The 19,977-nt window shown below is 49.1% G+C and overlaps 1 protein-coding gene across 1 annotated transcript in view; it reads right to left on the reverse strand.

The window, feature by feature from the left end:
* Positions 1-1,223: 1,223 nt before the first annotated feature.
* BCL2 (BCL2 apoptosis regulator) overlaps positions 1,224-19,977 on the reverse strand; it is a 180,861-nt gene continuing 162,107 nt past the window's right edge. The window contains exon 3 of the mRNA XM_007463695.1: positions 1,224-1,568. Within this exon, the coding sequence (XP_007463757.1) occupies positions 1,434-1,568 (135 nt within the window). The 3' untranslated portion in view covers positions 1,224-1,433. The remainder of the gene's footprint in view (positions 1,569-19,977) is intronic.

The raw sequence follows: 19,977 nt of genomic DNA on the forward strand, positions 1-19,977 counted from the left end.
ACTACAATGATAAGAATGTTTTACATCGTAATTCCACAGACATAGGTCAGTTAATCCATTTTAACGCTTTCTTTAGGATTTATGACACTCCCCAAAGTCTTTAAAATCTTGCTTTAAGCTGCACAGGCAGGCTGGCAGCCGCGCAGCCAAGGCGCACGCCAGCGTTTCCCTTGGGGGGCGGGCTCCCCAGCCATCACCACCTCCCTCCGCGAGCAAAGGTGCAGTGCCTGTTTCCTTCCCTCCACAGTGATCAACGCCCGAAGAGCCTTGGCTCCCGGGTTCCACGCTCCGCGTGGAGAGGCGCCTAACCAGGGGGCCCCAGGGTAGCAGGACCAGGCCTCCTGCCTTCTTTCCTTGCCCGCGCGATTCTGAGCTCCGTCAGCTTCCAGACATTCGCAGACCACACCACTCTGTTTAAAAGCCCTCGAGCAGGCCAGCGAGTGGCCAGGCTGGGTTCCAGGACGCGGTCTCCGAGCTGGGGCAAGGCAGAACAGACCGCGGCCTCTTGCGGAAAAGCAGGCACTTGTGGCGGCCTGATGCTTCCTGATGCCGAGGAAGTCACCGAAACGTTCACTTCCTCGCATTCCAGAGGATTCTGTTTCATACAGAGACAGCGCCAGTATTTGGAGGGGGAGCGTATCCAAAATATATGAATATACACGTCGGGGTTTAAGGTACTGGATGATATTGTATAAATTGCTAAAATGCTTCTCGGCACAATTGGTAGCTTAAAAAAATACTTTCCTATGGTTTAAGGGCATTTTTCCCGTCACTGTCCTTCGGGGTGGAGATCTTGGCAAACACCAAGTCCATCTGAAGTTTCCGATGGTTTTCTTCCAGCCGGGTGTGTACCATATGCAAAGTGCCTGTTCTTCAGGCCAGGGAAGAATGGTCTCCCCTCCAAGGACCTCCCCTCTATTAAGAACACAGCCTCCAGGGCAAAAAAAAAAAACAAAAACAAAAACAAAAGGCAAAGAAAGCGAACACCTTCTTCCTAACCTCCAGCAGCCAGAAACCCGGCTTCTGGAACAGTCAAGTCCTTTGTCAATTTGTTTGCTTTTCAGATGGTGAGTCAGTTGCGCCAACAACATGGAACAGAAATCCGTGTTTATAGGCACAGGAGACCAGGTGGAGCCATCCAGGTGGGGCTTAGTAATTAGCAGTAGGGTTTCCAAAGACATGTTCAATGGGACTGTCTTAAATAAATAAATCTTATTTTTCTTAATAATGTAAAAAATAAATTGTATTTCCCTTTGGCAGTAAGTAGCTGATTCGACGTTGAGCCTGAAAGCTGTTTTTTCGTTGTTGGTGGTGGTTTGTTTTTGTTTTTAAGAGACCACAGCTTCGCTTCATGGTACATCAGTGACAATGCATATTATTTCTACTGCTTTAGTGAACCTTTTGCATATGTGTGTGTGGCCGGCTTGTGGACTTCACTTATGGCCCAGATAGGCACCCAGGGTGACGCAAGCTCCCACCAGGGCCAGACTGAGCAGTGCCTTCAGAGACAGCCAGGAGAAATCAAACAGAGGCCGCATGCTGGGACCGTACAGCTCCACAAAGGCATCCTGCAGTGGGAAGAGGAGGGAAGAAAAAGAACATTAGAGCGGCACAGACGGTATGCCAGATGACAGGGAGAAAGGCATCTGAAGTGCCTGGGCACCTTCAGGAGGGTGAGGGGAAAGGTCAGACGCACTTTGGGGGCAATGATTTCAGACCCACTCTTTTCACTTTCATTCAGGAAATATCTTTTGAGACCCTACTTATGTACCAGACACTGTAGAGATACAGCGGTGAATGAAATAGGCTAAAAGCGCAAAAGCTTTGACCCAGTGGAGTAGGATAGACAGTAAACAAAGCTACGTGTTTCATATAGTGTATCAGAGAGTGGTAGGTGCTAAGGGAAAAGATAAAACAGCAAAGGCAGGTAGAAATACGGGAGACTTTGCAATTTTAGCTAGCATGGCCGTTCGTAAAAATAATTTTTAAAAAACCCCAACTACTCCTTTATTGAGTGCTTGCTATATAAACAGACGCCTGACATGCATTATTTTATTTATTCTTCATACCCATCTTATGGATTCATTTTCTTTGTTCTTGTGCTGTAGGAAAGAAGCTGAGACCGTTGAATGCTCATTTCTTAGATTTGTTGGGGAGGATTAGATTCCATGTTTGGGCCCAATGAGTATTTGGACAACTCTAAATATATCTGAATATATAAAGCAGTAAATGAAATGTTCCCTTGGTGTGATTAATCAGGCATGAAGAGGAAAACAGGATGTAGCTCCAGTTAGGCCCTTCACTATGGGAGACGGTGACATACGGAGACATCCAGCATCACTGTGTGTGAGGAGGGTCTGACGATGTTTACTGTGTTTTTGTCTGTTTGGAGCAAGTATTGCAGTAGAGGGACCAGGTATCATCTTTGTCTCCCCAGCGCTATGTGTGGTCTTGATACATGTAGGTGTTTGAGAAATGTTTGTTCAATTAAAGAGTGAAGTTTTCTGAAGTCAAACATTGGTTTGAGTTCTGTGTTTGGCCTAATACTTCACCTAGATGCTTACTCTGCCTTCTTGAAATTATTCCTTTTGTGTACAGAAACCTCTGGACATCTGGCAGTAGTCTCGAGAGTTTAAGGCATCATTAGGGAAAATTCTCATGTTATTGAATATAAACTTACACAATTATTTTTCATGACTGCATAGTATTCCATAATATATGTTTATATATCTATATCCTGTACTTTATTTAACCAATTCTTTATTTGGGTTGTTTTAAACTTCTGCTCTCATAAACAACATTATGATATAGCTTTATACATAAATCCTTGTCTACTTGTTTGGATTTTTTTAGACAAATTCCCAGAGGTGAACTCAGTTTACCAATCATCAGAATTGCCCCCCACAGTCACGAAAGGTTTGTGTGGAGCCATCCTCACTCTCTCACTGGTTGCCCTGTGACCAGTGGCACCTTTTACAAAAGGCAAACAAGAGGGAATTCCCTGGCGGTCCAGTGGGTAGGACCCGGCACTATCACTGCCGAGGACGTGCGTTCAAACCCTGGTCGGGGAACTAAGATCCTGCAAGCTGCGAGGTGTGGCCAAAAAAGAAAAAAAAAAAAAAAAAAAAACAACCCCACAGTCACGAAAGGTTTGTGTGGAGCCATCCTCACTCTCTCACTGGTTGCCCTGTGACCAGTGGCACCTTTTACAAAAGGCAAACAAGAGGGAATTCCCTGGCGGTCCAGTGGGTAGGACCCGGCACTATCACTGCCGAGGACGTGCGTTCAAACCCTGGTCGGGGAACTAAGATCCTGCAAGCTGCGAGGTGTGGCCAAAAAAGAAAAAAAAAAAAAAAACAGCAGACATGGGTTTTGGGCAGTGGGTCTCACTGCGGTGGTCTTGTCCCCCAGGGGACATTTGGCAATGCCTAGAAACATTTTTGGTAGTCATGGTCTGGGATGGGCGTGCTGCTGGCATCTAATGGGTAGAAGCCAGGGATGCTGTTCAGTATCCACAAGGCACCGGACAGCCCTTACCACAAAGAATTATCCACCCCAAAGCGCCAACAGTGAAGACCTAGTGGTCCATCTAGTGTGTCAATAGCTTTGGTCGAATTAGTACAAGATTACTTAGTCTAGACAAATAACTGCTCCCCATGAGTGAGCTATACCTTCAGATGTACTGGATTAACTTTTACCAGGAGAGGGCGCAAGGGTTTTCTTCTTTCTTAATCTATTGTTAACCTTTTCAAAGTTTGAGCCTTAGCAAGCAAGGCAATAGACATAAATTAAATATGTGCTTAGTGCCCTTAGCGCAAAGCTGAGCTAACACTCACGGCTGTTTGTCAAGACACCTCCTGCCTTCCCTACATGTAAGTGGGATAAATGGGGCGGAAAGGGGTCAGGACCTATTTAGAGAAACTGCCTCTTGCAAAGTGCATCTCAGGATCCCACAGACACAACAGCAAACGTCTAACAGCCCTCCCCTCCGTGCTGTTCTCCGTGAGGGATGGGCAGGCTGGAACCCGCAAGAGCGCAGCCAAAGGGCACCCCAAATTCCTCAGAGTACCAACACTGGGCAGTATGCAGTTCGGCTTGATGTTGAGAGGGTCAGTGGTTGGACCCAGCATCCCTTTAGTTATCAATGGAGTTTTCTGTGGCAGAATATGAAACAGGCTAAGGCCTAGGCCATCTGACCTTTCCAGACCAGGAGCCATCCTGGGAAAGTGGAGGAAGCAGCGACAAACTCAGGCTGCTTTGTCTGGTGCACAGTACCAGCAGGAGAAGAAACGCCTCTCCAAATACCCCCAACTCTCTGGGGCCAGAATAATTCCCTTTCCCAAGACCCAGCCCCTCACATTAATAACTATGCTTCTAATGGACCTCATGGCCCATTTCTGATGTGCACTATAAAGAAAAAAATCATTTCTAAAGTGGAATGAGCTAAAGAAGCATCTCTTAACCCAAAGAATGAGCACAGAGACGATGACGCAGCCCCAGGGAATCTGGGAATTAGCTCTGAACTCAGGGGAGAGGGTCTGGGTGAAATCCCAGTTTGACATTTTATTGCTTATGACCTTGAACAAATTACCCAACCCTGAGCTTCATTTACTTCACCCATAAAATTGGTTGTTGTGAAGATAAATGTAGGTGACTGAGGCCATTTGTAAATGTGGCCCAGAGTGTGAACTAGTGGAAACGGTACCTTGTTCTCTGGCCTGTCTTCTTGCTAACCTGCGACATCCCTCCTAAAACTGCCCTTCCCTCCAGATGGTTTACCTACCAAGCCTGCTAATTTCCAGAAACAATTTACTAGCTCCCTCTAAAGTGTCAGCTTTTGGCTCTGAAGATGCTTGGTGATTTCTATAGAAACTGTGAATTCAAACGTACCTGTCATGTGTTCTGGTGATGACACACGCCCAACTCTACTGCCTCGTTCATTACTAAGTCAGGTTGTAGGGCTGAGGGGCGTTCTTTAAACCCCCTGAGATGGAATCTGGCTCCTACGGTTTGCCCATCTGTGATTCTAAAGTGCAGAGCAGACCCTGTTGTTTCAGGACTGAAGATCCTAAAGCTACTTTCATGGAGAGTCTTCTTGCTTTTTCAAACATCCTGATTAGGGTGATTTCCGAAGTCTGTTTGAACAGTCTGTCATTATTTGTTTAAGTTTGAAAGCTGTTTTAAATAAACACATGCTCATTTTATGTATTAAAAGCAACAAAGAGGGAAAAAGAAAACCTGGGCCATCGTCATGTGATTCAGACAAAATCCCAGCCTATATATTCAGAAGGCACGGCAGCCCTTGCTCATGTCAGGACTGGCAAGGGCTCTGCCTGACCTCAGGGATGGGCACAGCAAGTCCCCAGGGAAGGGTCCTTTCTCCTGTTGGCCTCTCACATCATAGAGAAGGCAGGCAGTGCCCCAGCTCTGCTGCTCTTTTGCAGACAGCTTCCCCACAAACTACAAATTCAGAGGCCACAGATGGTCTGAGTCTGAGTTCCACCCAGGGCTGGCATCAGTGGGGCAGGGCGGCCAACATCCCAACCCCGGACCCTGGCTGCAGGGTTGGAAGTAAGCCAGGGAGATGTGGACGGGACAGACGGATGGGAACAGACCAGACTCAAGACTCCTAAGCCAGGGAAAGTTGGGGGGAGGCAGTAAAAGTATCATCCCTCCTGCATTGGGACCACTCACCCCCTGCTCCCTCTTCCTCCCTCCCTTCATTTCCCCTCTTCCTCTATTTCTCTCTCTCTCCTGCCCCCGTCCCCGACACAGACACACACATACAGGTCCCTCAAGGCAGCCCACCCTCCAAAATTTTCCTTTCCCCTTCAGAATCCTTCAAAAAGTTTCGTTTAAACCTGATTCCAAGTAAAACGAGATTTAAAAACGAATCACTTTGGCAAAAACCGAAAAAGAATACTGAGTTCTGCTGAAAAGGATGGGGTAGGGATGGGGGTGGGAACCCCCGATACTCTTACACAACTGATAGACTCCCAGGTACAGGTAAATGGAGAGACCTTTCATATTTGGCGATGCGCAGCAAAAGCTTTAAAAATATTGTCGTTTTGTTAGTAATTCTACTTCTAGTTATTTCTCTTGAAAAAATTAATAAAACCTGAAAACAACAAAAATATCTGAAAATATAATGGAATATGGGTCGGTCACTAAAAATTATACCCTATATTTACTGGCAAGGAGAGATATTCCCAACATAACACTGAGTGAAACAGGTAACAACGAAACCAACGTCCGCAAGTCCAGGCCCCTGGCTCCATGCTGGCTCTCATTGCTCCTTGCACCATGGGGAAACTTAATGTGGTCTTGGTTGGCTGTGGACAAATCAGGACTTCAGCTACGTTCCACAGTCTTGGAGCTGACTTCTGTGGATACATTATATCATCATGGGAGATCCTACGGGGGTGGAAGTCATCCTGCCCTCAAAGAGCTTCCAATCTAGAGAGGGGATGCCTCTGTGTGCACAGTGAACTAAATTAAATGGAGGCGTGCTGCCATTTTCTACCCTGCACAGAGCAGAAGGTCCTGTCGGCGGAACCAAAAGAAAATCAGATGGTGCTAACAGGAAACTGAACACTGCTATCAAATGCCTTTGATATTTTCTGTTTGTCATGGCTTTATCTTTTGTCTCCATGGGGATCACCTCCCTCATGACAACCTGAGGGCAAGGGTTAGAAAATAGAAAAGACGGTGGACTTCCCTGGTGGCGCAGTGGTTAAGAATCCGCCTGCCAATGCAGGGGACACGGGTTTGTGCCCTGGTCCGGGAAGATCCCACGTGCCGTGGAGCAACTAAGCCCGTGAGCCACAACTACTGAGCCCATGTGCCACAGCTACTGAAGCCCGTGCACCTAGAGCCCGTGCTCTGCAACAAGAGAAGCCACCGCAATGAGAAGCCTGTGTACCGCAACGAAGAGTAGCCCCCGCTCGCCGCAACTAGAGAAAAGCCTGCGCACAGCGACGAAGACCCAAAATAAATAAATAAATAAATAAAATAAATTTATAAAAAAGAAAGAAAATGGAAAAGGCAAAATATCGTAACTCAAAACTGAGTGGGCAGTTACCTCCAAGTAAGTTCAGATCTCCTGCGCTTGTGTGGTAATACCTAGTAATTATAACGCCCTTTATATAAATGAGGCAAATGAAATGTAGACCAGGAAAGTAAGTCATTCACAGTGTATACTCATAAACTGCCATGAGGCGGAGAAGGGACTAGAGGCTGCGCCCGCATCCCCAGCCTCCTGTGCTCAGTGGCTGAGGACCCTGGCAGGCACTTGGCTCTGTCCCCCTGCCTCCCTCACCCTGCGCCTCCCATCCAACCTTGACCCCATCCTGCCCCCCAGTCACCTCTGGCCTTCCAAGCGTCGCTGAAAGTCGTCTGGCCAGGCAGATGGGGGCTGCTGTAAATTCATGGTCTCCAGACTCAGTGAATTCTAGAAAGCACTGAGCACTCCCTTCCCCTGGGTCAGAGCTTGGCTCTGCTCCTCTCCATGACTATTCCAAACAGCCACCACTGTTCTCATGTGTCCCCTCACTGTTTAACAGCTGATGTCACCTCTTTCTTCTCTGAGGAAATCGGGCCATTGGGTGAGAATCACCCCAGTTTCCTATCTGGGAGCAGCCACTAACTCACATCTCTATCTGTCCTCCCCTGCTCTTTACACCCCGCTCCCTTATTCCACCATCTCCTGTTGCTTCTGGAACCTTCCTCCATCAATTGTCCCAGCTCCCAACTACAAGGTTAACCTCATCCACCTTCTGTCTCTTATTTCCTTGGCATATAAACATTCAGATTTCCTCAAAATGTCCACGCTGATGCTGGGTTCCACCCTAAACATTACCTTTTCTCTTCTTCCCCCCAAGACAAACTGCTAACCTACTCTCATCAGCTGCTTTTCCACCACATTTTAATCCATTCAGCCTGGCTGCTTCCTCCACTGTGCTTTTCTTTTCTTTTTTTTTAAAGAGAGAAACTTTTTTTTAAAATTAATTAATTAATTGATTTTTGTTTGTTTGTTTGCGTTGGGTCTTCATTGCTGCACGCGGGCTTTCCCTAGCTGTGGCGAGCGGGGGCTACTCTTTTGTTGCGGTGCACGGGCTTCTCATCGCGGTGGCTTCTCTTGTTGCGGAGCACGGGCTCTAGGTTAGGTGCCAGCGGGGGCTACTCTTTTGTTGCGGTGCACGGGCTTCTCATCGCGGTGGCTTCTCTTGTTGCGGAGCACGGGCTCTAGGTGCGCGGGCTTCAGCAGTTGTGCTCGTGGGCTCTAGAGCACAGGCTCAGTAGTTGTGGCACACGCGCTTAGCTGCTCCGCAGCATGTGGGATCTTCCCGGACAAGGGCTTGAACCTGTGTCCCCTGCGTTGGCAGGCGATTCTTAAGCACTACGCAACCAGGGAAGTCCTCCACTGCGCTTCTGAAACCACTCTCCCGAGACTACCAATACCCTCCATGTGGCTAAGTCCACTGAATACTTTTCAGATCATACCTGACTGAACATTTTGACACACTGGATGCTGAGATCACTGTAAACCTTTGCCTCCTGGAGAATTTCTTCTCCATCTCTTCATGGGCACCTCCTCTTCTGTCTGCCCTGATGGGTACTTGATGCTCCCTGAGCAGCCTGGACTGTCTTGTCTCTCTTTGGCTAATCTTCACTCTCATGGTCTTAAACACCACCACCCCCCCCATGATGATGTCTCTGAAACCTTTATATCCAGCCCCACTTGCTCCTCTGACAGCCAGATTCCTATTCCAATCGTCTTCTTAGATGACCCACCAGAAGTTACAATACAGGCTGTCCAGACTGGAGCCATCAAAGCCCCTCCAGCAAGCCGGCCTCTCTTCTCACCTTTACAGTGTCCATGCCCTCAAGTAAACCCACACCCTGAGAGTCTCCTAGATAGATATTTCCTCTTCTCCCCCATCCATTCAATCACAGGTAAATCCCACAGTCTTAGGTTGGGTTCCCCCAGAAGCAGACCCGAAGAAAAAGACTGGAGTGTAAGCAGTTTTTGTGGGAGGTGATCCCAGGAAGCACTAGCAGGAGAGTGGGGAAGTGAGACAGAAAAGGGAACGTGGCCATGAGTTACGTTGCCAAGCAAGTTACTGCTGCTGGCAACTGGAACTGAATCCTGCTGGGAAATCTGGGGGTCAGTGCAGAACAGGCACATTTCGTTATTCCAGTAAGCGGCTAGGGAGCTGGGGTATTTATACACCACTTCCTTCCATTCATTGGCTGAGGGTTGCTCCTATGGAGGTATCAATATCCCAGCACTTCTGGCCAGTCACGTGCACAGGTAAAGTGGGCTCTAGAGGCCAGAGAAGGCCCTTGGGGCAAGAGATTCAGATGCTGTATCTCCTGTAGTTGGAGGTCAAGCTAGAGAGCTCTGAAGTGGTAAGGGCAAGGGGACTCCACAGGACAGTATATGTACCACTGATTTCACCACCTATTTTTCTCCCCAGGATTACTGCTAGGATTTCCCATCTGATCTCTCTGCCTTTAAGTCTAATGCCCTCCCTACCCTTCAATCTCCTCTTCCTACTGCAGGCAGAGTGATCTATTCGGAATCAAATCTGTCACTTCCATGCTTACCTCCAAATTCTTTGACATGACATCCAAGGCTCCCAATGCTCTGCCCCAACCTAGTTTCTTGCTCAGCTCTGTCACGTGTAAGTTCATTTTAGTTCATTCAGGAATTCAGTGCAATCACGTTTTGCAGGCAACTTTCTCCAAGCCCGTGGGTTGAGTTGAATAATCCTCAGCTAGTCCCTGTTTGCAAGTCTGTCTTCCCCCATTCAGTGATTAGCACCTGGAGGTGCAGGGACCATGTTTTATTTATCTTTGGATCCCTGGAGCATGTGTCTGTCACATATTTGGAACTCAGCAAATGTTTGTGGAACTGAAATACACTGATTTCTTTGACTAGAGAACAGGTTTTCCAAATGTATCTTAAGAGACGATATTTTTTAAAAGGAGCATGTTCAAAGGGCAAATAAATGATGGGCTTAAACAAAAGCCGCTGCCTTTTTTTGCAGCAGCAGCAGCAGCAGCCTCTAGTGTCTTCCTGTGAGGAACTGATGCTCAGACCGTTCATAACGGTCGGCGTCAGATCTGGCTGGTCAGTGTCTGTGCCATATTGGTCGTTATTTTGAATATCATCCCACACGTATGCCCTGTGAGTCTCCAAGGGAGGGATAAGCTGTCGGGCATTTTCCAAACTCACTGGACCATTTATCCCTCTGTCAGGGAGATTCCAGCTGTGTTATGAAGACTGAAAATGCTGCCTGGAGGTGAAAAAAAACAATAATCCTGGGCACGACAAGAGGGGCAGCATTGGTGCCCATTGTACAAGACACAGGAGATGATCAGCGGCCCCAAGTCGATCCTGGACCTTCATGGGAACATAAAGACGGACGGTCGTCACTAGTCTCGGATTCTACTAAAGGGTCTGAGAATCATTCCCAGTAAAAACGATCTATGGTTTTCCAATGCCCAGAGCCAACTGACATACAAGCCCCAGGAGAGAGGGAGGCACACACACAGCAGAGAGGAGGGCTTTCTCTAAAGCCCGGAGGCAGTGATGCTCCGACACCCACTGTGGCTGAGATCAAAAGGGGAAGCAGGCGGCCAGGCCGCTGGGAGCGGTGGCCAGCACAGCACACGTAAGGAAGTGAGGACTGTTTCTACCTGAATAAAGCAGCTGGTAAGGAAGTGACTCCATTTCCCCCTTATCATTGGCCCGGCAGGGTTTCCTCTGCAGCCACTTGGTGCTGAATGAGTCTGGAGGGTTCCGTCTGGAGAACAGAGCTGCTTTGGGCGGTTGCAGACTTCTGTCCCCTGGGGCTCTTCCTCCGGCCTCCCCATCCCCTTTACTCCCAAGATATTGATTCCGGGTTTGGGGGAAAAGGAAGGAGAAAAAACCCCCCGACAACCCCAGAGCATATAACTGAAGGACGCGCAGCTGCCTGGCCTGCAGATCGAGGTGCCCAGTGAGCGTGAGAAACAGGATGACCCTTCCACAAGGACTGCAGGGGCTGCCCCCCGAGTCCCCTCCAGTGAATGGGGCTTGATCTTGGAGGGACTCTGGCCCGGGGGGAGGGGCTAGTTGAATCATAGGCCAAGGACATAAAATGAAACCTAATCTAAGTGTCATCTGGATGTAACCAGAAACCTGCTAGAGAAATGGCAGGAGATGAAAAACCCAAACAAAACAAAAAAACACAACTTGCCTGCCTACCACAGCGGGTCCAGGGAAGTTTGGGTGTATTTTGTGATGCAAATTGAGCTTAGGATGCAAATCAGGCAGGGGCCCTCAGGAGCGAGGGAGGGCAGAAAAAAAAATGAGAACCCCAAGGGTTCCTTCCCTTCTAGAGCAGGGCACAGTTTGAAACTAATCTGCAAAGGAGTCTGTTGCTCTGGGGACCCTGCAGCCACAGGGCCAGGTCAAAGGCCACCGGCCCCGTCCACCTGCTGGTCTGATCGCCCTGGGGCTGAGGTACACTGCTATCTGGAGAGAAGCACCGTGGCAAATTCCCGGCGCCACTAGCCATGCAAATACTGCAGGGAGTGGGGACCTGGCCACCTGTGGGCTTAGGTCCCTGCTGCCAGGAGGCGAGACCAGTCCAGAGCTTCAAAAGATGTCTGTGGAACTGGGAAAAGTCATGCATCTATAGCAAAATGTGCTAAAAACTATGTTAAATGATTGGGTCATTTGGTTCATCAGGTTCAGATAATAAACCACAACGAGACTAAAGCCACGTCTGTACGAGACCTCAAAATCTCATCTTTGACTTGCTGATGCATTCGGGAACCAAACATTTTTTTTTATAAGGTGCTGAGGGGTCTTAAAGCTAAATAAGACACAGGCCTGCCTTGTCAGAACTGCTCCTCGATATTCTCACGCATTCACAGCAGCTTTGGTGAGCTTGAGAGTTCAAAGCACTTTGTGTGTGTAGGTGCGTATACCCTGCAGGGCTCTGGGGAGGAGGGGGGAGACCAAGTCTGCTGTCCTCCTCTGAAGGGTGCCTTCCACAGGACCTCACAGGCACAGAGGCCACAGGAAACCGCCTTGCAGTGTTTTGGCTTTAAAACAAAGTTACTTCATTTTTCTTCCTGACCTTCCTCATTCCACTACCTTCTTTTGGCTAGAGTGCCCTGCCTCTTCTTGCTTTGGGCTTATGCTATTTTCACTGTTTGGGGGGAAATATCATCTTATGATATTTTGTTAGGACGAAAGTACATTGAACAAAAAAAGTGTAATTAGGGCTTGCCCTGGTGGCGCAGTTGTTGAGAATCTGCCTGCCAATTGAGGGGACACGGCGAGTTCGAGCCCTGGTCTAGGAAGATCCCACATGCCGCAGAGCAACTGGGCCCGTGAGCCACAACTACTGAGCCTGTGTGTCTGGAGCTTGTGCTCCGCAACAAGAGAGGTCTCGACAGTGAGAGGCCCGCGCACCGCGATGAAGAGTGGCCCCCACTCGCTGCAACTAGAGGAAACCCACGCACAGAAACGAAGACCCAACACAGCCAAAAATAATTAATTAATTAATTTTTCAAAAGAAGTGTAATTATTACAACTCAACGATAAAAAGACAAGTAGCCTAATTAAAGAATGGGCAAAGATTTGAATAGATATTTCACCAAAGAAGATATACAAATGGCCAATAAGCTCAAGAAAAGACATTCATCCATCATTAGGGACATGCAAATGAAAACCACAACGAGATATCACTTCACACCTGCTAGGCGTGGCTTTAAAGTGAAAAGTGGACAATAACAAACGCTGACGAGCAGGAAGAGAAATTGGAGGCTGTGCACGTTGCCAGTGGGAACAGAAAACGGCGCAGTCTCTGTGGAAAACGGTGGTGGTGCCTCAAAGAGTTGACCAGTTGTCCCATGACTCAGCAATTCCACTCCTAGATACATGTCCAAGGTAACTGAAAATATATGTTCACACAAAAACTTGTACACAAATATTCACATTGGCATTATTCATAATAGCCCAAAGTGGAAATGACCCAAATGTCTATCGGCTAATGAATAAACAAAGGGTGGTACCATCCATACCATGGAATATCATTCAGCCATAGAAAGGAATGAAGCATTGATACAACCTACAACATGGGTGAACCCTGAAAACATTATGCTGAGTGAAAGAAACCAGGCATAAATGGTCACATATTGTAATGATGCTATTTCTAGGAAATGTCCAAAATAGACAAATCCATAGTGACAGGAGTAGATTCGTGGTTGCCTGGGGCTGGGGAGAGAGAAGACTGGAGAGTGACTGCTAACGTGTACAGGACTTTTTTATTCCAGAGTGATAAAAAAGTTCTGGAATTAGGGAGCAGTGATGATTGTACAACCTTATGACTAGAAAAACCCAAAACCGGTAAGTCAACCATTTTGAACTGAATTTTAAGGTACGTCAATTATTCTTAAACAATTATATTTTTTACAAGTACACGAAGAAGGGCACTAAACTATTTTTATGCCGTGCGGAATTGGACAGAAGAGTTCGCTTGTTCTGCAACCCTTGCTCACAGGTGTGGCCCCCTCGCCAGTGTCCAGGCCTACCTGTATGTCAGCATGAACTTCATTTCCGTGCGCTTGGCAGCAGGTTAGCACCGGCGCTCCCCGGAGGTCACTGTCTGGGCTGTGCCTGCCACGTGGTCTGTGAACGCACGGCACGGCCAAGGTACCTACCCCTCTCCCCCTCTCCCTGCCACACTGCAAGAGTTAATTCATATACCAAAAGTGGGAACCGAAAGCAGATGCTTGCTGAGTTCTGCAGCTTGGCCTAAATGCTGTCATCAGGACACTGCTGCTGGGGGACAGGGGGTGAAAGAGGGTCCTTCATTTATCAATCGTGGAGGACCAGAGTCGAGGGCCGAATGTCTGATCCTCACTTGTTTAAATCAGCAAGTGTTGACTGAGGATGGTGGTAGGGCAGAGTACAAAGAACCTGCATTTCCTAATAGGAACTTGCTGAAAGTGGCCTCAGACCTGAAGGGGGTGTGTCAGAGTGAAAAGAGCAAAGCAGAGTGAGTTGGGAGGGCGCCATCCTGAGCGGGGCTCCGCCAGCCTCCCTCACTGTGTGGTTTGGCCTGCTCTGACGCTTGCTTTCAGGACCGGTTAAGAAGTCAGCACGGGCATCTTTTCTGGAAGCTCCACACCACACTGGCCGTTGCCTTGATGACAGGCTTAGACATCTGTCCAGGACCTCACCTGCCCCCAGCCCGCCCCCCGCGATGCTGCTGGTCCTGGTGTTCTCAGTCTGCACAAGTGAGTCACCAGCTCTGCTTAAACCTCCCAGGATGCTAGCTAGCATCCTGCTGCAAAGCACCTCGGGATATAATAAGCCGTACCCTTGTTCCCAGCTCCCCAGTTCTGCAGCCCCGTGAGTCATTGTGTGATGGTGAGAATGACAAGGGGATCCCCAAGCGGCCCGTGAGAGAAGCCTCTCCCGCACACCACGGATCCGTCCACCTCTCAGTAAGAGAACAACAAGCTTGCCCTCCACGCCTGGGGAGAGGGGTGGGCATGGCGGTGAACGTGCTCAGTCGGCTCCATATGGGTGTGCACGAAAAATCTGCTTTCACTTTGTAGTTTATGATTGAGTTCAGTTCACCTGGAAAGACTCAATGGGAATAACAACAGATGCATTTCAAGGTGCACTGCCTGGCTCTTTGACAACCCTCTTCCTTCCGCATCAGACAGTCTTCCTGCGTCCAGGGAAGACAGCAGACCTCTCCATCACAAGGAAAACGCAAAGTCTCCGTTCACAGCAGCAGCTGTTATTGCTGAGATGTACAAACCCAGGCAAGGTCAGCGCTGTGGTTCTGGATTCCGGCTCATTACAGGGATCCAGATATGCTGGTGCAGCCACTCGTCTAAATAGATGCTCACGGTGAGGACAGCTGACAGTGTGTGCTCTCTGTTGCCAGAACGATTCAGGGCCTTACATACAAACACAGAGAGGGACACTTGTAGGGAGAGACAGAGAGGAGAGACAAACAGAGAGAGAGACAGAAACAGAGAAAGATGATAGAGGGAGACAGAGACCGACACACAGAGACAGAGAGAGAAGGAGACTGACATATATGCAGAGCAGGACAGAGACAGAGATAGAGACACACACAGAGACAGTCTCAGAGACTGCAAGACAGAGACAGAGTTACAGAGAGAGGGAGATGGAGACAGAGAGAGACATACAGAGAGACAGAGACAGACACAGAGAGACTCACAGGGAGAGACAGAGAGACAGAAAGAGACAGAGATCCTAAAAGCAACCCTGGATCTTCCCTCAGCACAGCCTCTGGGGGACTGCTGACTCCACACAAGGACGCCCCTCACAGTGAAGCAAGCCTGCTGTGGACACCAGCAAGGTAGCAGTATGACATGTGCGCCCTGAACAGGCCTGTCAGTGTCGTTGGCAGTGGGCATTGAGAGGGGGAGGCCACGCCCCTGGGGCTCCACTTCCAAGGCCACCGGCACTCCCGTCACGTCCTCAGACACACGTGCAGCTGGCCGCGCAGAGCCCGTGGGACCCACCCGCAGAGGCGCTTGGGCATCTGCTGGCTGGACCTAGGTTGGGCTCCGAACCACGCCCTGGACTCCTCCTTGGCGAGGGGCCAGCCCAGGACCCCCAGGTGGCCCCAGCAGGTCAGCGGCCAGTTCCCCGTTCATGGGCCAGGCCTCACAGCTCCTCCTGTCACTGGTGCCTCTGAGCGGGGCAGCTGCAGCTGATCTCCACGAGGCAGGCATGCAGCCGGCAGCTGCTCCGGGCCCAGCACTGCGCTCAGCGCTCAGGGAAAACACGGGGACCGTGGCATCTGTATGACAATGCATTCCTCCAACCCAATACAGCGCCTCAAATCAAGGACTCAGCAAACACTCTCCCAGTGGGATGACTCAGAGATGGCAGTGTCCCCCTGGAAACACTGCTCACCCCTAAGGTCATGAGGAGAAATTCAAGTTTGGGCTGGCGAAGCCTTCAGGTGGGACTTTAGTTCTAACAAATTGTTATTTCCACCGAGGGAACCCCTTGGCCAAGTGCGTGAACCTCGGATCCACGTGCAACATGTTTTTCACAATAAATTCGGCGCACAGTCACACACTTTGGGCGGCTCTTGGCACCACATGGGGCTTTTTCACGAGTACGGCCCTGGTTCCTCTCACTTTGGTCTCTCCTTCGGACACATCTGAAGCAAGCAGTCCATCCACAGTCAAACCACTTATCCAAGTGCTTCTTTAGTGTCTACTTCCGGGATGAGAAGAGAGAACTAACCGTGTGCCAACCCCCATGAGGTGGCTCTCATAAACGATATTACACAGAAGAGACTGGGGTCAGAGAGGTTACACGACTTGCCCAGGGTCACACAGCTGCAGTCTGAACTGTGCAACTCCTGGTTATGAGCTTTTTCAACTCACCTTGCTTCTCCTGTTGGAGACAGAAAAGAAGTAGGAGGTCCAGGCTTTGAGGAGACAAGCAGTAAGTAAGGTTAAACAGAAAGTCCTGAAGGGTGACAGGGAAGGCTGGATAAACCCGTCAACAGTCTTTAAGATGGGCTGGAGGGGACAAAGTTAGACGAGCCCAGCCTGAAGGACTTGCGTAAGGGGAGAAAAAAGGTGCTGGTATTTCAGGGCAAGGGATTCAGGTCGGGGTCGGGGCCACACCGTGGCGGATAGGCTTGTGTGTGCAGGTGCGGCCGAGCGGAGGGAAGAAGCCCCCGTGATCAGGGAGCACACGCAGGTCCCAAGCCCCCCACCAGCCCAGCTGCTCTGCAGTCTGGATCCCCCAGGAACGTGTGCGGTTTTCTGGAATCCCTCACTGTGTGGTTTGGCCTTGGTGGCCGCTCCTGCACACGTCACCTCAAGAGTATTTAAAAATGACATGTAGACAGAGATGTGAACCCCAAAGTAGAAACTCCGTCCACAGTGTTCGGGAAAAGCCCCCCTACATATGCGGCTGCTTCACCGGGACATCTGGAAGGTGAAGGAGAACGTTTCCTTGCATCACAAAAGCAAATCCAGCTAGAAGCCTATTTAGGATGTTAAGATAGGAGACTCCAGAGCCTCCATGGTGGGGAGTGGATTTCGACCCTTCCAAGGGCTCTGCTCAAGGGTTCATGCTGAATCAAAGTGTCCCCAGCAGCGCCCCGCTGACCCCGGTCTCGGGCGGAGAGAGAGGCAAGGAGAGCCAGCCATGTGGTCCAAACCCTGCCCGAGAGCTCTTATGTGATCCAGGCATCACCCACTCCATCTCACGACCACTAACAGTTTTCTCTGCTGACTTCAACTTGGACATTGTTCAGAACTTAACAAAGCCAGAGGCCTTTAAATCCCTAGGAGCCTCCCCACAGAGCTTTTTACAAAACCCACCTGCTCGCTGGGTATTTAATCCTTTCACGTTCGGTTTGTTTCTGGAAAGCTGGAAGTTTGCGAGGTGAGTTTGTGATCACCACAGTCAGGCCAAACTTAGTCAGAATGGCTTTTTAAAAAAAAAAAAAAACGTTTCAGGAGTTGCAGCTGAGAGAGCATATGTTCAGGGCAAGGCCTCTAACACACCAAGCTAAAGATGGGCAAGTGGAGGAAGAGTTGCTTGTATACACGGTGGCTCTGAGCTCAGCCCCCCTGAGCACACAGGACCTGACTTCCCACCAGTGGGGCGCGAGGGACCGGCGCTAGAGATGCTGGGCGTGAGCTCGTCCTCGGAGCCTCACCACCTGGCTGCCTGACTCCACCAGCCCAGGCAGGACACCACCCTTCCATCCCAGAGCCCTTTGCCCCAAAGTCCCCTTTCTGTTTTTCTCCTTTGCCTTGGTCTTTTGTGTGGCTTTGCTGTTCTCTCCTTGTCTTGCATTTTATCAGCTGAGGTTCATTTCTTAGTTCCAAAGTTTTGGTTCCTGGTCTCCCTTTGTCTGCCCTTCTCTGGGACACGACTGCTCCGAGTTTCCTGGGAGACGGTGAGTCCCCACCCTCTCGGATGTGTAGAGGGCTGCACGTAGGCTATTTGGCGAGGTCTCTGCAGCCACGGGAAGGGCTGCATGGGGACCTTCCATGGAATGACGTGGTGGGACGACCCTGGTCATGGGCACCAATGGGCCTGAAGCTTGCAGGAGATGGTGCAGGGTCAGGCGAGGCATCTTTGTTGCCCTCTGACCATGGCAGCTGGATAGGAGTCCGGGCCTGAGATCCTGGCTGGAGTCTGTTAACCCCTGCAGGGTTGTTAAATGCTGGTGGGGTGGTGGTGGGGCAACTGGAGAGGGATTTGAGTAGGATAAATGGGCAGAACGAAAACGTCTAATTGCATATTTTCTTTGTGAGTTTTCACCTCTGTCAAATTCTTGAAATTCTTGTCTTACAATTTTACGTGCTTTTCATTTCCGTTTGAACCTGAAACATCACTTAAATGTCTTTTGACGTAATCCTCACCTATTAAAACAACCCCCCAAACTGGAAAAAAATATATTAAAGTTATTCCACTCACACCTGGAGGGTTTTTCAAGGATATCTGACCCCCGGGCATAAGTTCATGGTTGACGACTTACAGATTCGATTAGGTAAGTTTTACTACTTGGTGCATCAGTTGGAAAAGGTCATTTTATTTTATTTTTTATTTTTTTAAAACTTATTTATTTGTATTTATTTATGTTTGGCTGCGTTGGGTCTTTGTTGCTGCACACAGGCTTTTCTCTAGTTGTGGTGCGAGCGGGGGCTACTCTTTGTTGTGGTGCGCGGGCTTCTCATTGGGTGGCTTCTCTTGTTGTGGAGCACAGGCTCTAGGTGCGCGGGCTTCAGTAGTTGTGGCACGTGGGCTCAGTAGTTGTGGTGCACGAGCTTAGTTGCTCCGTGGCATGTGGGATCTTCCTGGAGCAGCGCTCGAACCTGTGTCCCCTGCATTGGCAGGCGGATTCTTAACCACTGCGCCACCAGGGAAGCCCTTAAGGGTCATTTTAAATGTTAAAAATTACAATGTCACTGCCATCATGTCTACAAGACCTTTTATACAAACTTCCAGATATAAAATAAGTATTGGGATGTAACGAACAGCATGGTGACTGTAGTTAATAATACTGTGTAGTATATTTGAAAGTTGCTAAAAGAGTAGATCTTAAAAGTTCTCATCACTAGAAAAAAGCTATAACTGTGTGGTGATGGATGAATTGTTAATAGACATCGTGGTGATCATTTTGCAATATATACATATTCATTTTGCAATATATACATAATCACTGCTGTACGCCTGCAACGAGTATCATGTTTTACATCAGTCATGTCAGTTAAAAAAATATATAATTTCACTGCCATCAAGTCCACAAGGCCTTTGGTAAGAAAGTAAGAAATTCCAAGTTTTAATGTTGGACAAGGGAGCACACCCTTTCAAAGACAAGAGTCTGAGCAGAGCTGTGCCTTGGCTCAAAAGCCCATCACACCGTCCTTGTTGTCATGACAACCCACACAGTGGGCAAGCTATGGGGTCTGAGCGTCAGCTACCCCAGGCTCAGGCCCTCCTCCTTGCCACCAAGGGAGTCACCTCTCCAGGTTTCAAGGGCCTCATTTGTGACAGGAAGAAAAAGCCCCCACCTGTCCTCTGAAGGCCCTTTTGGGTCCTAAAGTTCATAACTTGTAGATTCGGGGACTCCGTTTTGTGTCTGTGCCTCAAAAGCAGGGAGGAAAGGGGTTACATAATTGGCAGACTGGGAGAAACAGTCCACTAGGGCCTTCTTGGCTCTCATTAAAAGTCCCAGAGTTGCCACTCCATCTATTCTGGGTGCAATGGAGGCCTGAATCCTACAGCTGGTTACAGTGGAAGAAACTGGAAGCCACAGCCCTAACAGGGAAGCTAGGAATGTGCCTGCTATTCTAGGCATCAACAGAAACAAGCACCCGGACCTTCAAGGCACCAGGAATGAGACTCCCGGCAGGGTTCCTAAAGTTCCCACTATCCATTCCTGC

The sequence above is a fragment of the Lipotes vexillifer genome, unplaced genomic scaffold (assembly GCF_000442215.2).
Source record: "Lipotes vexillifer unplaced genomic scaffold, Lipotes_vexillifer_v1.1 scaffold868, whole genome shotgun sequence".
Classification (NCBI taxonomy): domain Eukaryota; kingdom Metazoa; phylum Chordata; class Mammalia; order Artiodactyla; family Lipotidae; genus Lipotes; species Lipotes vexillifer.